Source organism: Podarcis pityusensis, assembly GCF_964106645.2.
Source record: "Podarcis pityusensis genome assembly, chromosome: 13".
Taxonomy (NCBI): Eukaryota; Metazoa; Chordata; class Lepidosauria; order Squamata; family Lacertidae; genus Podarcis; species Podarcis pityusensis.
The window spans coordinates 53,575,516-53,596,272 of record NC_138038.1 but is presented as its reverse complement, the minus strand read 5'-3'; the positions used below and the strand labels follow the sequence as shown (position 1 = coordinate 53,596,272).

General features: G+C 51.0%; 1 protein-coding gene across 2 annotated transcripts in view; it reads left to right on the top strand.

The window, feature by feature from the left end:
- GIGYF1 (GRB10 interacting GYF protein 1) overlaps positions 1 to 20,757 on the top strand; it is a 49,018-nt gene that overhangs the window by 15,466 nt on the left and 12,795 nt on the right. Inside the window, exons 2-19 of one of the 2 annotated variants that reach the window (XM_080979658.1) lie at positions 1,095 to 1,372; positions 2,244 to 2,319; positions 3,451 to 3,548; positions 4,124 to 4,253; positions 4,940 to 5,035; positions 6,128 to 6,239; positions 6,982 to 7,093; positions 7,198 to 7,238; positions 8,516 to 8,743; positions 8,869 to 9,101; positions 10,606 to 10,765; positions 10,884 to 11,078; positions 11,775 to 11,932; positions 13,544 to 13,703; positions 15,208 to 15,374; positions 16,669 to 16,769; positions 16,941 to 17,045; positions 20,519 to 20,619. In XM_080979658.1, coding sequence (XP_080835784.1) covers positions 3,514 to 3,548; positions 4,124 to 4,253; positions 4,940 to 5,035; positions 6,128 to 6,239; positions 6,982 to 7,093; positions 7,198 to 7,238; positions 8,516 to 8,743; positions 8,869 to 9,101; positions 10,606 to 10,765; positions 10,884 to 11,078; positions 11,775 to 11,932; positions 13,544 to 13,703; positions 15,208 to 15,374; positions 16,669 to 16,769; positions 16,941 to 17,045; positions 20,519 to 20,619 — 2,134 coding nt within the window. In that variant the 5' untranslated portion in view covers positions 1,095 to 1,372; positions 2,244 to 2,319; positions 3,451 to 3,513. The remainder of the gene's footprint in view (positions 1 to 1,094; positions 1,373 to 2,243; positions 2,320 to 3,450; positions 3,549 to 4,123; positions 4,254 to 4,939; positions 5,036 to 6,127; positions 6,240 to 6,981; positions 7,094 to 7,197; positions 7,239 to 8,515; positions 8,744 to 8,868; positions 9,102 to 10,605; positions 10,766 to 10,883; positions 11,079 to 11,774; positions 11,933 to 13,543; positions 13,704 to 15,207; positions 15,375 to 16,668; positions 16,770 to 16,940; positions 17,046 to 20,518; positions 20,620 to 20,757) is intronic. The other variant, XM_080979659.1, reaches the window with a different exon arrangement.

Genomic DNA, 20,757 nt, shown 5'->3' with positions numbered 1-20,757 from the left:
GATAAAGTTAAAGTTAAAACTACAAATAAACTATTTCCTACTTGAGCATGCATATGTAGTTCAGAGTAAATAAAAGAGGAAGCAAGGAGGAATGCTTTTAGGAAACCCCAGAGGTCATAAACAAGCGGTGAACAGGAGAGGCAGGGTGGCAGTATTTACCATCTCCTTCCTGGCCCTTAACATCTATCTAAAGATTAAACTACATCAAATAACCTACTATCTTTATGTACTGAGGATGCCTGAGGAAGCAACTGGCCTGTGTTTCAGAATGCTTATACGTGCCTGTCAGGCATAGAGAAGGCAAATGGCAGAGGTGGAGAGGCTTGTGGGATTCGATCCGAAATTATTGTCAATGAATCAAACCCAGTCAACGCAATGCTTTCATCGCCGACACAATGGCTTGCTTCGTATTTCATAATTCCTCATAGCAATCCCACCTGACCACTACACAACCCCCTGCAATGCAGGAATCTCAACCAAAGCATCCGAGGCAGGTGGCCACCCAGCCTCTTCAAGGAAGGAGAGGGTTTTGTCTAAACTTAAAAAGTCCCAAGTGCGGCAACCTTCTACAAGGCAGGAGCCGGCTTGTGCGGTTCCTGATCTCCCAGGCTTATGCTGTCGTCCTACGGCCAGGTGAACTAAATGATAATAATTTATTATTTATACCTCGCCCGTCTGGCTGGGCCTCCCTAGCCACTCTGGGTGGCTTCCAACAAAATATTAAAATACCACAATACATCAAATATTAAAAGCTTCCCTGAACAGGGCTGCCTTCAGATGTTGTCTTAAAGTCTGGTAGTTGTTTTTCTCTTTGACATTTGGTGGGAGGGCATTCCACAGGGAAGGCGCCACCACCGAGAAGGCCCTCTGCCTGGTTCCCTGTAACTTGGCTTCTCGCAGGGAGGGAACCGCCAGAAGGCCCTCAGAGCTGGACCTCAGTGTCCGGGCAGAACGATGGGGGTGGAGACTCTTCTTCAGATATAGTGGACCGAGGCCGTTTAGGGCTTTCAAGGTCAGCACCTAAAGCCACATGTCTGAACAGGCTCCCCACTGGAGTGCATCGTCGCCAACCCCCGCTCTGTCTCTTCTTCCAGAGAGTTTCTTCGATGTGAATTGAGCCGCGGAGGTCGTGTCGCGGGGGGCCCAAGGCCAAGCAGCCTTCTGGGGAAATCGCCCGTGGCTTCTGGCCGCACGGGGCTCCGGGAGCAGCGCCGCCGGGAGGACCACTCGCGTCAGACAAGGAGGCCGACTCTCCCTCACCTCCCGCCGCGCTCTTGGCTTTGCCAGTGACCCCCATCCCCGTGGCCGCTGGCAAGGGGGCGACGTGCTCTGGGGCTGCTGCTGGGGTGAGCATCTGCCCTGAGATCTACAGGTATAGGGCGGTTATATTATTATTATTATTATTATTATTATTATTATTTGTTGTTGTTCCCTCTCTCCGCCTGGGAGTCCCCAATAGAACGCCAGATCAGCCCGAAGGGGAAGCCTCAACCAGAGCCAGGGCTTTCTCGGCTGTGGCTCCAGTCTGGTGGAATGCTCTGTCACAAGAGTCTAGGGCCCTGTGGGACTTGACATCTTTCCGCAGGGCCTGCAAGACGGAGTTGTTCTGCCAGGCCTTTGGTCTGGGTTCAGTCCGACTCCCTCTCCCCTTTCATAAGAACTTGCATGAAAGTGGCCTCCCAGTTTTTCTCACAGGCCCATATAAGTTCAGCACAAACAGTTGGGCCTGGTGAGCATTTAAGGTTCCCAACCCTAATCTTCGGGTTGCCATTTGTTTGGATTTTATTCTGATCCTGATCTGATTTGAGGATGTATTTTAATTGATTGTCTGATTTTATGTTAATGTGTTATACATTTGATGTTAGCCGCTCTGAGCCCGGCTTCGGCTGGGGAGGGCGGGATATAAATAAAAATTATTATTATTATTATTATTATTATTATCATTATTATTACAAGCCACCCATGCTGCGTGGCTGCAGAGTGGGCAGACTTGTAGTCTTGGGACAGAGAAGAAACACAAGCATCTTTTTTGCTGGACTGCATGTCATTTGCTCTGGCGAGTCAGTGGCACGCTGGACCCAGACCATGCAAAGAGGGGCAGCAGAGGCAGTTTGCCCGCCTCACCCGCCTGGGATTCCTGGGCCACCAGCCCCAGGCTTCTGGGCAACGCATCCCCAAAATCACCAGCCCTTCTGTTTGAATAAGCGTCAAGTCGTAATATGCCTTTGATCTGCTCTCTGCAGGTTCCCTGCTGTTGAGATTGGACTTCCCAACCTGAGGGGGTGATCCAGGGCGGATCCTTGTTAAGCTATAACGCAGGTGGGCAGCATGTTTGAAAGACCCTCTTTCTCCCCCTCCTCCTCCTCCTGTCAGCCACCCCCAGCCCAGAAGCCCAGGACCCTGAACCTCTAGTTCTCTAGAGACCCCTTTCTTCCTTCTTTCCACCTCTTGGCTTAACTCTGTAGGGATGTGAGTGCACTTTGTCTCAAACTGAGAAACCCTTTTGCTGTGGTTGCCTTAATAATAATAATAATAATGTTTTATTTATACCCTGCCCTTCCTGGTTCAAAAACCGGGCTCAGGGCGGCTAACAACAAATTCAAAACACCGCATTTTTTGCTCCATTAGACGCACCTAGTTTTTAGAGGAGGAAAAAAAGAAAGCAACGCAAAGCCTCTTGAGCGAAAAGGCAGGAGCGCTCCGGCTGCGCTCAAGAGGCTTTGCATGTCTATCCCTGAAGCCAGAAGAGTAAGAGGGATTGGTACGCACCGATCCCTCTTGCTCTTCTGGCTTCAGCGAAAGCTGCACAGCCTGCGTTCGCTCCCTAAGATGCACACACATTTCCCCTTACTTTTTAGGAGGGGGGAAATGCGTCTTATAGAGCGAAAAATATGGTAATTGTAAAAGCTGCATAAAATGCAGTATAAAAACATGAATAACAATAAAATTCAAAAGTCAGTTAGATAATCCCTAGGGCTAGCTGGCCGAATTGGTCCTACTTGGGCCAGCGAAGAGGCCAGGGGAGAATTAGCTGTGGGGTCTCAGAGCGGGTGATCTTCATAAAAGGGGAGGGAAGGGAAATAAAAGATCAGGCTGAATTCAGATTAAAGGCCAGGTGGAATAGCTTTGTCTTACAGGCCCTGCGGAAGGAGGTTAAATCCTGAAGGGCCCTTTGACACCCCTCTCCATCTACCACTGAGCCACTGGTTAAGAGTGTCAGACTAGGACCCAGGAGAGACCAGGGTTCAAATCCCTACTCGACCTGGAAGCTCACTGGGTGTGACGTCGGGGGGGACGGACAGTCACCGCCTGTCGGCCTAAACTACCTGGTAGGGTTGTTGCGGGGGTTAAGTGAGGAAAAGGAGAACAACCACATCAGCCTCTTTGAGCTCCTTGGAGGGAGAACGTGGGCTATGGATGCCATAGATAACTGAATACAATGAATACCAGGTTTTTGGGGAAGAGAAGGAAGAAGACGAGCACCAGAGGAAAGCCAGCCCAGGAGCGGTAGAGATGGCAGCCGAGACACTGAACTTTGGGCCAGAGTGGTGAGTGAGTGTGTGTGTTTTTTTTTATATACATTTTTATTGGTTTTTTAACATATCATTTCCAACAATCATATAACATAACTTCTCTTATACAATGATGGTTTCCCGTTCTTTATCACTTACTCTGCATTTCTTAATTTCTCTGTTACTCTTAATTATCATTAACTAATAATTCTCCTCATAGTCTTTCTTGCAATATTTCAGATAACCCTCCTTACAAAACTTCTTGCAGTCCTACTGGCATAATCTGTTCATCACAATTGCTTTTCAAATAGTCCATAAATTTACTCCAGTCTTCTAAGAATCTCTGGCCCCGCAGGTTTCGAATCCTTCCTGTTAATTTATCCAATTCTGCATAGTCCATCAATTTCACCCGCCATTCTGAGTGTGTGTCCTTTGAGGCTGTGCTGCGCCCAGAAAGGCCCTCTGGGGCAGAAGGAAGCCGGGGCAAACAGCCGACCTCCAGTGGGAAAGGAGGACTTGCTGGACCTGAGGGGTTCAGTGGGAAGAGACAGCTCCCTCCTCCCTGCTGTTCGCCTGACGCACCTCCTCCCTCCTCCTCCCTCTTTCCTCAGGCTCCGCGCTCTCTCCAGTGGCGGGAGCGTCGCTTCCCCCCCACCCTCCCCTGCCATGCCAAAGTACAAGCTAGCCGAATACCGATACGGGCGGGAAGAGATGTTAGCACTTTATGTGAAAGACAACAAGGTGAGTGCCGCGCGGTTGCGGGTTGGGGAAGTTGTGCCCCCAGCGTGTAGGGCTGCTTGACCACGGGGCGGATGGTGGGGTGGACTGGGCAAGTTCTGCCCCGGGTTCGAATTCCTTTCTCCTCTGTTTACAATCTTTGAATTGCTGTATTTTTCGCTCCATAAGACGCACCTAGTTTTTAGAGGAGGAAAACACAAACAAAAATATTCCGAATCAAATGTTGTACTAAACTATTTAAAGCAGCAAAGCAGGCAGTCCTTGTCTGCTTTTCTGCTTTAAATTTGCTGCTTTAAAGCGAGCTGCGGAGGGGGGGCGGACGGGGGCCATGGCTCCCCTTCCTTCCCTCCTCTGTGGCCCGCTTTAAAGCAGCAAAGTGGACAGGAGCCGCCTACACGTCCCTCCTCCACGCAGCATTCGCTTCACGAGACACACAGACATTCCCCCTTACTTTGTAAGAGGGAAAATGTGCGTCTTATGGAGTGAAAAATACGGTACCTTCCCTTTTGCTAAGCTGAAAGGGAACAGCAATTGCTGAGATTCCAGCTTGCTTCCTTTGCCCCCTTCCTGTATCTTCTTTGCTTTCCCCACCCGTCTCCAAGGTTGACCCCTGCCAAAGCGTTGGGCTGGGTTGGGAAGAAGCTGGGTGGGCTCCTGATGGCTTCCTTTCCGCGCTCCTCCCTCCACAGGTCCCGGAGGAGATCCAGGATAAAGAGTTCTCTGCCATTCTCCAGGACGATCCTCTGCAGCCTCTGGCGTTGGTTCCCTTAACGGAAGAGGAGCAGGTAAAAGCGGTGGTGGCGGCGGCCGGATCTTAGCCACAGCGGCTAGGCTGTGCCCTCCACAGTCGGAGGAGCTGTGCTTCTGAATCTCAGTTGCTGGAAACTGTAGGAGCAGAGAGTTTTGCTCCTGCGCTTGGATCCTGGTTCCCCATTGGGGCACCTGGTTGGCCACTGGATGCTGGACCCAGCAGTCAGTCAGTTTTATTGCACATAGCCAAAGGCTGCCGCAATGTACACAGAATCATTCAACAATTCAAAGACTGGACTGATACATAAAACTTAAAACATTTATATTATTCAAGACATTTCCTACTCCAAAGAGAGCGAGAAAAGTATCTTAATACACCAATTTAGACATTCAACAATAAAATTTATAAGCTAAAATTGTCACATGGCCACAAATGTATTAAAAATTAATGTTAATTAATACAGTGTGCAATTATATTCGGAGTTTGGTGATAAATGTAGAATATAGCTTGATGTAGATGGGGTCAAATAAATTCATCTCCTTTACAGTTGGTGGCTACCTTGGCTATATAATTTGCTCTAATTTTCCTAGCAGCGGTTGCAAAGAATGCTACACGCCAGGTCACATACTGTCTGCGAGGAGATATAAAATCATGTCAGAGGGGTTCTGGCCAGGGGACCTTGTCATTATAGGTGCTAAAAATCTTCCTCTTGCTTCATTATATAAGGGGCAGCGCAAGATATAATGCATAAGGTCCTCTACTTCAGGACATCCCCTAATGCAAACACGTTCGTTTGTTGGCATGCCTCTGTGTCTCCCATCTCTATAAGCAGAGTTTATTGTATTTAATCGTAGCTCTGTAAAAGCTATTCCAAGTTGTACAAAAGTCAGTTCATTGAAATAAGGTGTATGTTCATTGGCCTCTCTTGAGTTTAAAATATAATGGGGCACGTGTAGATGTGTACATAGAGTTTAGGTCATTTTTAGTTGCCACTGCCGTTGCGGTTCGTTTAAAGATATTTTTCTGGGAATATAAAGGAAGCAGTCTCTTTTGACAAACAGTGGATCCAGAGGTCGCCTCTTCTCAAATTCTGCTTTCTCTCCCCCCCCCCAAACATCTGTTTCAGAGGAACTTCTCCATGTCTGTGAACAGTGTTGCGGTGCTAAGGCTGATGGGAAAGGGGGCTGGGGCTGCCCCGGCCGGAGTCTCCCGGGGGAGAGGCAGCACCCGGAGCCGAGGTACGGAGGCATCCTGGGGGCGGTGGGGGTGTAGGCCCCCTTTCCCTTCTTGCCACCTTCCCCTGATCTCCCTTGAGGAGGTGGCGAGTGGGTTCCTGTTTCCAAAAGCCAGTGCAGTGGTTCGAGTGCCGGACTAGGACCTGGGAGAGATCAGGGTTCAAATCTCCCTACTTGGCTACGAAGCTCCCTGGATGAGTGAGCTTGGAGGCCGGTCAGTGTCTCAGCCTCACCTACCTTGTTGAGGGAAATAGGGGAGGAGGGGAGAGAACCATCTACACTGCCACTTTTGAGCTCCTTGGAGGGACAAGGATGCGATATAGGTAAAGGGACCCCTGACCATTAGGTCCAGTCGTGACTGGCTCTGGGGTTGCGGCCTCATCTCACTTTACTGGCCAAGGGAGCCGGCATACAGCTTCCGGGTCATGTGGCCAGCAGGACTAAGTCGCTTCTGGAGAACCAGAGCAGCGCACGGAAACGCCGTTTACCTTCCCGCCAGAGTGGTACCTATTTATCTACTTGCATTTTGAGGTGCTTTCGAACTGCTAGGTTAGCAGGAGCAGGGACTGAACAACGGGAGCTCACCCCGTTGCAGGGATTCGAATCGCCGACCTTCTGATTGGCAAGTCCTAGGCTCTGTGGTTTAACCCACAGCGCCACCCGCGTCCCAGGATGTGATATGCATGCAGTCAATCAATCGATGTTATTTTGACACCTTACCTCTCTTCACCCCGCAATTAAATAGGCCGTGGCCGTGGCGAGAGTGGCTTTTACCAAAGAAGCATTGAGGAGGCAGAAGGGGCGTTTGGCCGTGGTGGGGTCCGCGAGATACACCGCAGCCAGAGTTGGGATGACCGGTGAGTAGGGGTCCTGGCGAGGTGGGGGAGAGCTGTGTCTGTGGGTCGCTGTGGGAACCTGCTGCCCTCTTCCGTTGCTCTGACACCCTCTTCTTCTCCTGCAGAGGAGAACGACGGTTTGAGAAGCCCATCCGACGGGAAGGAGGTACAGTGATTTCCCGCCTAGATCGCAGGGTGGTCAGCGGGTTGGCAAGATTCGTCCTACGTGCAGTTTGCGCCCGCCAGCTTTCTTCCTACCTTGTGCGGGAAGGGAACAGGTCCTGCTATCCGCCTTTGAAATGAGGAGCCGTTGTTAGCCTGCGGGCATTACTGGTAGCAGAGGAGAGCTATGCCCCTTCTGAAGCGGCCTGCTGCTTTCGTTGCTGGGGGCTTCACTCGCCTGTTCTGGTTCTGGAGTGTGGGGCACTCCATAGCTCTCTCACCATTCTGCTAGCTCACCTGCAGTTCCTTTTGGCATATGTCTTGCCAGGGAAGCGCTTAATTGCAAGGGGTGTGGGTGCGTGCGTGCTCCATCTTTCCCAGCTACTCTTTCGCACCTGGCCCAGGCCAGTAAGATCTTGGCTGGGCTGGGAGGGCTCAGAGGACCACACTGGACCCTTCGCATCTAACGTCTGGCTTAGAGACCCCTACGCTCGCTCTCGGGGCTCTTTTTAGAGCTTACCGGGGAGCGGGGGAGTCGCTCAGGGGTACCCGCAGGAATACCAGGTCCTCAGAATGCTCAATCTGAGTTTTTTTCGGGGTTCCGCAACGCTCTGGCGGTCACCCCAGTCTTCAAAGCGCCGGGGCTCTTTCAGCGGAAAGAGCTCCCGTCCGCCATTCATCAGGCGATCAACCGGAAGTCTGTATGCCATACTGTTTTGCTTCATGAGTAACGTGTCTCTACCAAATAAGCTTGCAAAGATTTGACACAAATTAATTCATCAGCCTCAACTTGATGGGTTTTGAAATAATTGGTCATAGAGCCTGTATAATAAAAAATAAATGAATGGACTTCCGTTACAAACCTTTCAGCAGTGGAATGGATGACCTCGGAAGGTGGTGGTTTCAGAACCACATTGGAGGTTCTGAAACTAAATCTGGGTGGCCACTTGCCACAGCTTCTGCAGCTGAGATTCCTGCATTGCAGGGGGTTGGACTAGATTACCCTCGGGGTCCCGTCTGACTACAATTCTATGATTCCATGAAAGGCACGCACACAAAGCCATGGAAGCCCCATCAATTTCCCTGCTTAAAAGCTGCCTTCATGGTGGGTGTGGCAGGTCCTATCCCACTGATTGGTGTCCCTGAGGTGGAACAGCCCTAATAGAGTTAGAAGGGACTCCAAGGGCCATCTAGCCCAACCCCCTGCAACGCAGGAAGCTTTTGGCCCAACGTGGGGCTCAAACCCGCGACCCACAGATTAAGCGTATCGCGCTCTACCAGCTTACCCGCCGCCGTCTCCCTCCTTATTTGAAGCCCGGGCTCCATTTGAGGAGGTGGTTCCCCCGGGGCGCAAGGAGTTTGCCCGCTCGGACAGCGACAACTGGCGCACCCTCCGAGAGGAGCATGAGGAGGAGGAAGAGGGCAGCAGCGGTGCCGTGGCCGTGGCCAGCTGGCGGCAAAGCGGAGGCCCCCGGCGGGAGAGCGAGCGCTGGCGGTCTGCTAGCCCAGGTGAGAGCCCACGGCGGAAGCAAGCTTGGGGGAGCCAGGAGGAAGAGGGCGTCCGGTTCCGGCCCCCGCAGAGGCCGCAGGAAGGAGAAACGGGTTTGCCCTCAAACCTCCCTCTCTCCCCACAGACGGAGGAGGCCCTCGCTCCGCGGGCTGGCGGGAGCACGGCGGAGAGGGGCGCCGGCGGAAGTTCGATTTTGACTTCCGGGAGCGGGAGGACGAGCCGCGGAGCGGGCGCCGGCACCGGCACAACAGCGGCAGCTTTGAGGATGACAAGGACGGCCTCCCAGAGTGGTGCCTGGAGGACGAGGAAGAGGAGATGGGGACCTTCGACTCCTCCGGGGCCTTCATGTCCCTCAAGGTGTGCAGAAGGTTCCTAGGTTCCAGCAGCGTTCCCCCAGAAATCGCTTGGGGAAAGGTCTTCTCTGCTCGGGGTTTTTTCCCCATTCGTCTGTCTTTCCGTCTATCTCACCCACACAGACACAGATCTAGGGTTTATCCTTTGGGGGGGCGGCTCTCATCTAGGGGGAGAGAGGAGAAGATGATGATGGTTATTATTGGCTTACTAATTGCCTTCTAAGCCACCCTTTTCCCGCCTGCGGTTGAAGACTTTTATTCCGACAGGCCTTTGGGGGCTGATTGTTCCTTAAGGAAATGGTTTTTAAATCGTGCTGTTTTTATTAATTGTCTTGTAATTTATCTGCTTTTTAAAAATGCAGTCATACCTCGGGTTAAAGATGCTTCGGGTTAAATCTTTTCAGGTTGCGTCCTGCGGCGACCCAGAAGTGCCAGAAAGGGTTACTTCCGGGTTTCGCCGCTCACGCATGCGCAGACGCCCAAAGTGATGTCATGCGCAGAGGCAGCGAATCGCGACCCGCAGATGCGGGTTGCGTTCTGCTCCTGTTGCGAATGGGGCTCCGGAACGGATCCCGTTGGCAACCAGAGGTACCCCTGTATTGTTTTAACTCTTGCTAAGTTAAGTTATTTTTTAATCAATATATTAATGTGCTGTTTAGCTTTTTGTATTTTTTAAAATTTGTGTAAGCTGTCTTGTGGCCCAGTCTGGGGAAAAGGCAGCAGAATGATAAATAATAATAATAATAATAATAATAATAAATTTACTCTTTGGGGTGAAGGGAGGTCATATAGCCCCGGCCAAGGATCTCTCTCTCTCCCTCTCCTTGGAGGTTTGGTCGTTCCTTCCCTTACAGCCTGGTTCTTGTTCCTTCCCTTCCCATTGGCCATCCTTCCTTTCCCAACTGGATCCCTTCCGGCTGAATAAGGACTGTGTATGGTGATGAGGGGCATCCCCGACCGCCCCCCACATGACTATTCTGTTAGGATATAGTTCCATTCCACTTTTAGAACAGGCATGTGGAGTTGTTGCATGTTACATATCTGTTTACTTCCAACACAGCCTGCTGGGAACTTCCGCCGTATATAGCTTTTGCTTATGTTTTTTGCTTGGACACGAAGGGAAGCAGACATGTTTTCCTTTGTTCTAATGCCGAATAAACGCTTGTAAATACGCCTCTGTCCGCCACGTCCGTTGTGGAGAGTTATTCACTCTGCTGATTAGAGCGTGCTCAAGTTTCTGAAGCTGTGAGTCGCTGATTGATGCTGTTCCAAGGGAGACCGGAGTTTTCCTGGATGCCGGCCGGTGGCTGGAGGCAGCTGGGGGGGGGGCCTGTGAATTGCCCCCGCCTCCCAGGACGCATCCCAACAATAGGGTTATGGGCCCAGATCCACGGCGCTTACACGAGAGTAGGGCTGCTGATGGCTGCTGCGAGACCCAGCAGAGACAGAGGTATATGAAGCAAGACTTCTCAAAGCTGACAGCGGCCTCTTCTCTTCTCCTTTTGCAGAAGAGCCCCAAAGAGCCGATCCTTGAGGAGCAGGAGTTAAGCTTCCAGCCCCTGCAAGAAGAGGAAGAGGAGGAGGAGCTGCCGGAGGCCAAGGACGGCGACAGGAGAGAGGGTGGGGAGGTCCCTGCCAGCCCTACAGCCAAGGAGGGGCCGGAGAGAGGTGAGAGGTTGGGGGAGGTGGACGTGCTCCTTGGACAGAGGGCAGGAAGGCTGTAGGCTTGAGCCCCCACCCCCCCAAATAACCTCTTTCTGCACCCCTTCCCCTCCTTTTCTCTCAGAACGGAAGGAGCCCCGGCAAGTGCCGGAGGAGAAACTGCCTGCTCCTCCCGGTGCCCCGTGGCGAATGGGCCCCTCTTTCCCCACTGCTGCTGCCCCCGGGGGTGAATGCGAGAGTGTCACGCCGGGGGTCTCATCGAAGGTGGAGGTCTCGGGGCTGGTGCCTGGTGGCAACAAGGAGAAGGAAGCTCTCGATGGTATGTGGATGAGGGAGGAAGGGACAGGCCTGCGATTCTTCCCTTCTCCTCCTACTTCAAGGGTTGGCAAGGCTTACCAGGCCTGAGCCGGATCACACCCGTGGAGATCCTCCGTGGGCCAGACCAGCGCAGCTCAACGGCAGAAATTGCATCTGCCCATGTCCGTGGCGCGAAAATCGCTTCTGCGCGTGCCCAGATACTGGAAATTGCATCTGCGCATGTCCGTGGCACCGGAAATCACTTCGGCGTGTGCCCAGATGCTGAAAATCGCATCCGCGCAGAAGCAATTTCTGGAGCTGCGGAAGAGAGTCCCTGCGCTGCGCCGTGCCGGTTTAGCGCAGCGAGTGGGGACTTCCCAAGCGGGCGGCTGGGTTCGGGGGCGGCTCGTGGGCCGGTTAAATGGCCTCCATGGGCCTTAGGTTGCCGACCCCTGTCCTAGCGCTTCCAGGGCGTCACAACGGGCGGCTGCTTGACCGTCTGCTGCAGACTGGTGGAGAAGGCAGGCAGCAACACCGTTAAATCACGAGGAAACCTGGCAGCAAGGGAAAGGGTTGGCAGGGGTAGAAGTGGGCCAGGCAGGCTTCGTAAACCTCACGGGAGCCTCCTCTTCTGCCCATGTTGTCTTGCTTGGGGGGCTCTTGGAGACGGGGTCGTTCTGTGCGAGGGGATGAACCCTCCTCCCTCTCCCACCTCCAGGGGATCCGTGCCTCCTCAGCCACCCGGCTCAGCTCAACCCGGCTGCTGTGGCTGCCCTTCCTACGCCGGCATCCTCGTCCGCAACTGCTGCTGCTGCTACTACTGAATTCACAGTTGGGGACAACGAGGATGAGGACGGGATGAAGCACCTGCAGCAGGTGAGTGGGGGTTGCAGGGCCAAGGGAATCTGTGTTAGGGAATTGCTGTGTTACTTTTATTGTTGTTAGCCACTCTGAGCCCAGCTTCAGCTGGGGAGGGCGGGATATTATTATTATTATTATTATTATTATTATTATTATTTATTTTTTATTTTATTATTATTATCGAGAGCCAGTGTGGTGTAGTGGTTAAGAGCGGTAGTCTCGTAATCTGGGGAACCGGGTTCGCGTCTCCGCTCCTCCACCTGCAGCTGCTGGGTGACCTTGGGCCAGTCACGCTTCTTTGAAGTCTCTCAGCCCCACTCACCTCACAGAGTGTTTGTTGTGGGGGAGGAAGGGAAAGGAGAATGTGAGCCGCTTTGAGATTCCTTAAAGGGAGTGAAAGGCGGGATATCAAATCCAAACTCTTCTTCTTCTTCTTATTATTGAGAATCACTCTGCATGGGATCGCTCCTGGACTCTGGCTTGTGTGGGTTGGCTGGTTGGTTGCAGTAAACGTGTTTTCGTGGCTGGCTCCCACATTCACTGCAGAAGCTCTGAAACTTCTTGCTGAGGCGGGGGCTGCCCCCCCCCCAAATTACTAGGTCAAGATCCCAACCTTTTGGGCTTTGGTTTGATTCATAACAGACTTTTACGAGACATCTGAAGGCAGCCCTGTGTAGAAAAGCTTTTAATGTTTGATGGACTATTGTAGTTTAATATTTTGTTCGAAGCTGCCCTTAGTGGCTGGGAAAACCCAGCCAGATGGTTGGGGAATTAATAATAATAATAATAATAATAATAATAATAATTTAACACTTTTAGCTGCCCCCAGGTGTAGCTGTGGGTTAAACCACAGAGCCTAAGACTTGCCGATCAGAAGGTCGGCGGTTCGAATTCCCGCGACGGGGGGAGCTCCCGTTGCTCGGTCCCTGCTGCTGCCCACCTAGCAGTTCAAAAGCACGTCAAAGTGCAAGTAGATAAATAGGTACCGCTCCAGCGGGAAGGTAAACGGCGTTTCCGTGCGCTGCTCTGGTTCACCAGAAGCGGCTTAGTCATGCTGGCCACGTGACCCGGAAGCTGTACGCTGGCTCCCTCGGCCAATAAAGCGAGATGAGCACCGCAACCCCAGAGTCGGCCACAACTGGACTTAATGGTCAGGGGTTCCTTTACCTTTATCTCAACCAGGTAAGTGGCTCACAGCAATGACCATGAAAAGCAGTCGGATTAACACAGGCTTCCTCAACCTCGTCCCTCCAGACGTTTTTGGCCTACAACTCCCATGCTCCCTAGCTAGCAGGCCCAGTGGTCAGGGATGCTGGGAAGTGTAGTCTCAAAAAACATCTGGAGGGCCAAGTTTGAGGAAGCCTGGATTAATGCATACCAGGTTTGTAAAGAAGCGAAAATATTTCAGTGACGGTGGGATAGCTAGGAGCCGGTGTTGCAGGTGTCCGACTCTTAAGGGTCATCCAGCCCAACCCGCCGCAGTGCAAAATATTTGGAAGTAGTGGGGGGGGGGTGTCGTGTGCGTTTCTCGGTGTGCGTTTTCGCAAGCTCGCGACAGACGCGCATCATCTCCCTGCGCATTTCTCCCCCAACCCTCTCTGCCCCCTTTTCCCTGCCTGCCCCCAGGAAGCAGAGAAGATGGTGGCTTCCTTGCAGGACAGCTCTCTGGAGGAGGAGCACTTCACCCAGACCATCGTGGACCACCGCAACACGGCCGCCGCCTTGCCACTCTCCCACGAGGCAGCCATGAAGTGGTTCTACAAGGATCCCCAGGGGGAGATCCAAGGTGAGCTTTGCAATAGGATGGAAATTGCCAAAAAAAGATGTTAGATTGTTTTTGTATGCCACTACAGTGGCAAGGCGTGGGACGCGGGTGGCGCTGTGGGTTAAACCACAGAGCCTAGGGCTTGCCAATCAGAAGGTCGGCGGTTCAAATCCCCACGACGGGGTGAGCTCCCGTTGCTTGGTCCCTGTTCCTGCCAACCTAGCAGTTTGAAAGCACGTCAAAGTGCAAGTAGATCTATAGGTACCACTCCAACGGGAAGGTAAGCGGCGTTTCCGTGCGCTGCTCTGGTTCGCTGTACGCCGTCTCCCTCGGCCAGTAAAGCAAGATGAGCGCCGCAACCCCAGAGTCGGTCACGACTGGACCTAATGGTCAGGGGTCCCTTTACCTTTTTACAGCAGCAAGGTGGTGATGTAGTGATGTATGGAAGTGAGAGCTGGACCATAAAGAAGGCTGGTCGCCGAAGAATGGATGCTTTTGAATTATGGCGCTGGAGGAGACTCTTGAGAGTCCCATGGACTGCAAGAAGATCAAACCTCTCCATTCTGAAGGAAATCAGCCCTGAGTGCTCACTGGAAGGACAGATCCTGAAGCTGAGGCTCCAAGACTTTGGCCACCTCATGAGAAGAGAAGACTCCCTGGAGAAGACCCTGATGTTGGGAAAGATGGAGGGCTCAAGGAGAAGGGGACAACAGAGGACGAGATGGTGGGACGGTGTTCTCAAAGCTACCAGCATGAGTTTGACCAAACTGCGGGAGGCAGTGGAAGACAGGAGTGCCTGGTGTGCTCTGGTCCAGGGGGTCACGAAGAGGCGGACACGACTAAACGACTCAACAACAACAGCAACAAGACTGCTTTTAGCAAAAAATTGGAAATCTCAATAAATACCAACAACAGAAGAATGGCAGATGAAGATTGTGGACTTTTTGGAGCTGGCCGACCTGACTGGAAGAATCCGCGACCAGAAAGAAGAGGGGCATCAAGAAGATTGGAAGAACTTCAAAGAATACTTAGCCAAATATTGTAACATAAGATAATTAGAAGATACTTGGAAGTATCAAATAGGCTTAGGATTAGAACAAGAATTAACTGTAAAGCATTAAGGATTAGAAGACCAATAAAAGAGAAGCGGACAGTAAATTGAAGGAGATAATTTTTATTAGAAATACGATTTTGGAGAACTGTTACAAGGTGATACAATGAAATTCCGTTAGGGGGGATTTGGTGAAGCCATTTAACAATGTAAGTTAAATTAGGTTTTAGAAGTGCCCCCCCCCTTCTTTAGTATTGTAATGTGTTTTCGTTTGCGTGTTTTGTATGTTATTTCTGTTATAAATGTGAAAATTAATAAAAAAAAATTGGGGGGGAAAGGTGAGCTTTGCAGCCAGGAAGGGTGTGTGTGTGTGTGTGTGTGTGTGTGTGTGTGTGGAGCACAGCGGCTGCTCTGCATCCGCAGCCCCGATTCTCCCCCCTCGGATCACTGACCTGCCCCTTCCTGTCTCTCCAGGCCCCTTCACGACTCAAGAGATGGCTGAGTGGTTCCAGGCCGGCTACTTCACCATGTCCCTGCTGGTGAAGCGAGGCTGCGACGAGGGCTTCCAACCACTGGGTGAAGTCATTAAGATGTGGGGAAGAGTGCCTTTCGCTCCGGGTCCATCGCCACCCCCCTTGCTGGTGAGAGGACCAGGGAGGGGATGGTGGGGTGGGGGAGAAGGCGAGGTTTTTGTGTTTTTAACCGAGATCGATGGATGGAGGGCAGTACAGCGGTACCTTGGTTCTCAAACTTACTCCTTTCTGGAAGTCCGTTCCAGAACCAAAGCATTCCAAAACCAAGGCACGCTTTCCCATAGAAAGTAATGCAAAACGGATTAATCCGTTCCAGACTTTTAAAAACAACCCCTAAGACAGCAGTTTAACATGAATTTTGCAATCTAACGAGACCATGGATCCATAAAATCCATGGCCTAGGACCCTCGTACTTAGGGGACCGCCTCTCCCAATATGCCCCGCGGAGGACCTTAAGGTCCACAAATAGCAACACTCCAGAGGTCCCGGGCCCTAAGGAAGTCAGATCAGCCTCAACGAGAGCCAGGGCCTTTTCAGCACTGGCCCCGGCCTGGTGGAACGCTCTGTCTCATGAGACCAGGGCCCTGTAGGATTTGATTTCTTTCTGTAAGACAGAGTTCCGCCTGGACTTTGGCTTGGAATCAACTTGATCCCCTTCCCCTCTTTTCTTTTTCCTTTCTCATTCTGTGATGGAACTCCTATCTGGGGACTTCCCTGGCTTTTTTCTGGCCCACGTAGGACCAGTCTGGATAGTTGGCCTTGGTGAAGATTTGACGTTTTCATCCCCCAGAAGTTTTTGATTAGAGTTTCTACTGAAATGAGGCTGCATTTTAATGTTGTACTTAATCTTGTTTTTAAGTTGTGTTTCAATCAATTGTTTTTATACCTGGTGTTAGCTGCCCTGAGCCCGGTTTTGGCTGGGGAGGGCGGGGTACAAATAAAATTGATTATTTTTTGTTATTATTATAAAATGAAAGCAATCAACAACTTTACTGCAGTCACACAATCAATCAGTAGCTGAACTGGGTTCCACACAGTCACAAAAACAGAAGAAAGAGCCACAAAAACACAAAATAAATAGCGCAAACAGACAGACCTCAACACAACACTCAAAACGGAAGTGTGGCACTTAAATCGGAAGCGTAACGCTGAAAACGGAGTAAGTTCGGCTTCCGGAAAAAGTTCACAAACCGGAACGCTTCCTTCCGGGTTTGCAGTGTTTGGGTTCCAAGTTGTTTGAGTACCAAGGCGTTTGAGAACCAAGGCACCACTGTATACACATTTAAATGGTGATGGATTGTGACGCCCATCGCCTGTTGAGCCACGCTCCCTCCCTCAACTCCCTCGGCCGCTTCCCTGCTTGTGACCTGGGCTGGTTTTGTGTCTTCTCCTGTCTGCCCAGGGAAACATGGACCAGGAGCGCCTGAAGAAGCAGCAGGAGCTGGCCACCGCTGCCCTCTACCAGCAGCTCCAGCACCAACAGCTGCTTCAGCTCGTCAACAGGTAGCCTACCTCGCAGGGCACTTGCCGTGGTTCCCTTGAAGATTGATTGCGTTGCACAAGAGGGGGAGGTGATGGGGGGTGCACGCCGATCTCAGGAGGTCAGAGCTGCTACTTCGCAAGCAGCAGATGGGTTCCTGACACCCCTTCTCCCCCTTTCCTTTCCCCCCACAGCAGGCAGTATGCCCAGTGCTCCCTCCAGCAGAAGGTGGCGGCGGGGGACCTGACGCAGCAACAGCTCACCACCTTCCTGCAGCAGCTGCAAGCTCTCAAGCCAAGGTGAGGCCTGTGGCCCTGGAGTCCCAGGGAAGGAGGCTTCCCAGCAGCCCTTCTCCCAAGCTCCTCACTGTCAGCCCAGTAATAATAATAATAATAATAATAATAAGGTAAAGGGACCCCTGACCATGAGGTCCAGTCGTGACCGACTCTGGAGTTGCGGCGCTCATCTCGCTTTACTGGCCGAGGGACCCGGCGTACAGCTTCCGGGTCATGTGGCCAGCAGGACTAAGCCGCTTCTAGTGAACCAGAGCAGTGCAAGGAAACGCCGTTTACCTTCCCGCCAGAGCGGTACCTATTTATCTACTTGCATTTTGACGTGCTTTTGAACTGCTAGGTTGGCAGGAGCAGGGACCGAGCAACGGGAGCTCACCCCGTCGCGGGGATTCGAACCGCCGACCTTCTGATCGGCAAGTCCTAGGCTCTGTGGTTTAACCCACAGCACCACCCGTGTCCCAATAATAATAATACTAATTTATTATTTATACCCCGCCCCTCTGGCTGGGTTTCCCCAGCCACTCTGGGCGGCCTCCAACAAAGCACTAAAATATAATAACCTATTAAACATTAAAAGCTTCCCTAAACAGGGCTGCCTTTAGATGTCTTCTAAAAGTCTGGTAGTCGTTGTTCTCTTTGACATCTGGTGGGAGGGCGTTCCACAGGGCGGGTGCCACCACTGAGAAGGCCCTCTGCCCGGTTCCCTGTAACTTGGCTTCTCGCAGGGAGGGAACTGCCAGAAGGCCTTCGGAGCTGGACCTCAGTGTCCGGGCTGAACGATGGGGGTGGTGATGCTCCTTCAGGTATACAGTCTTCTCTCGCTGCACCCAGGGGTGTTTATGATCGTTCATTCAATCTGCTAGTCGCTTTGTTTTGCCCAAGGCAGCCGGAAGTGACTCACAACCACTCAATAATAATACAGTGGTGCCCCGCAAGACGAATGCCTCGCAAGACGGAAAACCCGCTAGACGAAAGGGTTTTCTGTTTTCAATGCGCTTCGCAGGACGAATTTCCCTATGGGCTTGCTTCGCAAGACGAAAATGTCTTGCGAGTCTTGAGATTTTTTTCCCGCTTCCCCCCCCCCTTTTCTAAGCCGCTAAGCCTTTAATAGCCTTTTAGCAGCTAATCCGCTAAACCGCTAAGCCTTTAATAGCCGCTAAACCGCTAATAGCGCTAATCCGCTAAGCCGCTAATAGGGTTGCTTCGCAAGACGAAAAAACCGCTAGACGAAGATACTCGCGGAACGGATTAATTTCGTCTTGCGAGGCACCATTGTAATAATAATTTATTACTTATACCCCAGGGACGCAGGTGGCGCTGTGGTGTAAACCACCGAGCCTCTTGGGCTTGCCAATTGGAAGGTCGGTGGTTCAAATCCCCGCAATAGGGTGAGCTCCCGTTGCTCAGTCCCTGCTCCTGCCAGCCTAGCAGTTCGAAAGCACGTCAAAGTGCAAGTAGATAAAATAAAATTAAAAAATTCCTTCCAGTAGCACCTTAGAGACCAACTAAGTTAGTTATTGGTATGAGCTTTCGTGTGCATGCACCCTTCTTCAGATACCCTGATAGCTTTATTATGTATAATGAGATAAGAATCCAATTCTTATCTCATTATACATGATAAAGCTATTTTTAGCCATCTCACCCTTTGCTTTTTCCTGTAAGACCAATTGCAGTCATTAACAGTTGTCAACAGGTTTACCTCACCTGTCAGCCAATCACCCATTCCTACCACCCTTCTGAGTAATACCCCTCCCTACCCTCTCACTATATATAAGGGTCTGGTGACTTCTATTTCAGTGTATCTGAAGAAGTGTGCATGCACACGAAAACTCATACCAATAACTAACTTAATTGGTCTCTAAGGTGCTACTGGAAGGAATTATTTTATTTTATTTTGTTTTGACTACGGCAGACCAACACGGCTACCTGTCTGTAACTGCAAGTAGATAAATAGGTACCACTCTGGCGGGAAGGTAAACGGCGTTTCTGCGCGCTGCCCTGGTTTCGCCAGAAGCGGCTTAGTCCTGCTGGCCACATGGCTCCCTCGGCCAATAAAGTGAGATGAGTGCTGCAACCCCAGAGTCGTCCGTGACTGGACTTAACTGTCAGGGGTCCTTTGCCTTTTTTTACTTATACCCTGCCCATCTGGCTGGGTTTCAAAAGACTCCACGTAGCTACATTAAAACCAAAACAGGTGGAGGAGAAGGAGTAATGCGCTGAAAACATCCCCCCTGCTCTTTACTGATTATAATTTTCGATGCTTTTAGCTGTTATTATTTTTATCTGTGCAGGTGAAACTCGAAAATTTAGAATATCGTGGAAAAGTTCATTTATTTCAGTAATTCAACTTAAAAGGTGAAAGTAATATATGAGATAGACTCATGACATGCAGAGCGGGATACGTCAAGCCTTTATTTGTTATAATTGCGATGATCATGGCGTACTGCTGATGAAAACCCCAAATTAACAATCTCAGAACATTAGAATATTGTGAAAAGGTGCAGTAGCTATTCAATCCATAGCACCTGCAATGGGTTCCTGAGCCTTTAAATGATCTCTCAGTCTGGTTCAGTGGGAAGCACAATCACGGGAAGGCTGCTGACCTGACAGTTGTGCAGAAAGCCATCCTTGAGACCCTCCATAAGGAGGGGAAGCCTCAAAAGGTAATTGCAGAAGAAGTTGGATGTTCCCAATGATTTCATTTAATATTCTGATTTTCCGAGACTGTTAAGTTGGGGTTTTCACCAGCTGTACGCCATGATCATCACAATTATAACAAATAAAGGCTTGACATACTTGGCTTTGCATGTCTTGTGTCTATCTCATATACAGTGGTACCTCAGGCTAAGTACTTAATTCGTTCCGGAGATCCGTTCTTAACCTGAAACTTAACCTGAAGCACCACTTTAGCTAATGGGGCCTCCTGCTGCCGCCGCGCCGTCGGAGCCCGATTTCTGTTCTCATCCTGAAGCAAAGTTCTTAACCTGAAGCACTATTTCTGGGTTAGCGGAGTCTGTAACCTGAAGCGTATGTAACCCGAGGTACCACTGCATTAGTTTCACCTTTTAAGTTGAATTACTGAAATAAATGAACTTTTCCACAATATTCTAATTTTTCAAGTTTCACCTGTATGCTTTTAGCTGTTATTATTTTTATCCGTAAGCTGCCTTGAGTCCCTGTTAGGGAAAAAGGTGTTGTATGAGAAAATCTGTGGGATGATGATGATAATTATAACCAGATGTCTCAGTGGGAAACACACAAGCGGCCCCTGAACATTATCTCCTGTGGTTTCCAGCAACTGGGATTTGTTCAAAAGCATTGCTGTCTCCCAGCCGCGGAGGCGCAACATAGCCAACCATGGTTTAGCAGCCCTGGTTCGTCTTCCCAGCCTCCACGGGTTTGTCCGATCCTCCTTTGAAGCCCTGAGACGGTTGAGTTTCTCCCCTGCCCCCTAACTTTGCCACTTTGCTTGTTTCCAGAGCCGGGGAGCAGGGAATGATTCCTTCTATGAACCGATCAATATCTGTGCCAGATACCGGGTCCCTGTGGGACACACATACCTCAGCCTCACCGCAAGCAGGTGACAACTCGGGCCTCTGTGCATAAGAAGAGTGAAAGGAGGAGGAGGTGGTTTTGCGCAGTTCCAAGAGCAGGGCCTTGGCGTTCAGCCAGTCACAGTTCTTGGAATGCAGTTTAGTACTCGTGGGCTGGGTTCAAA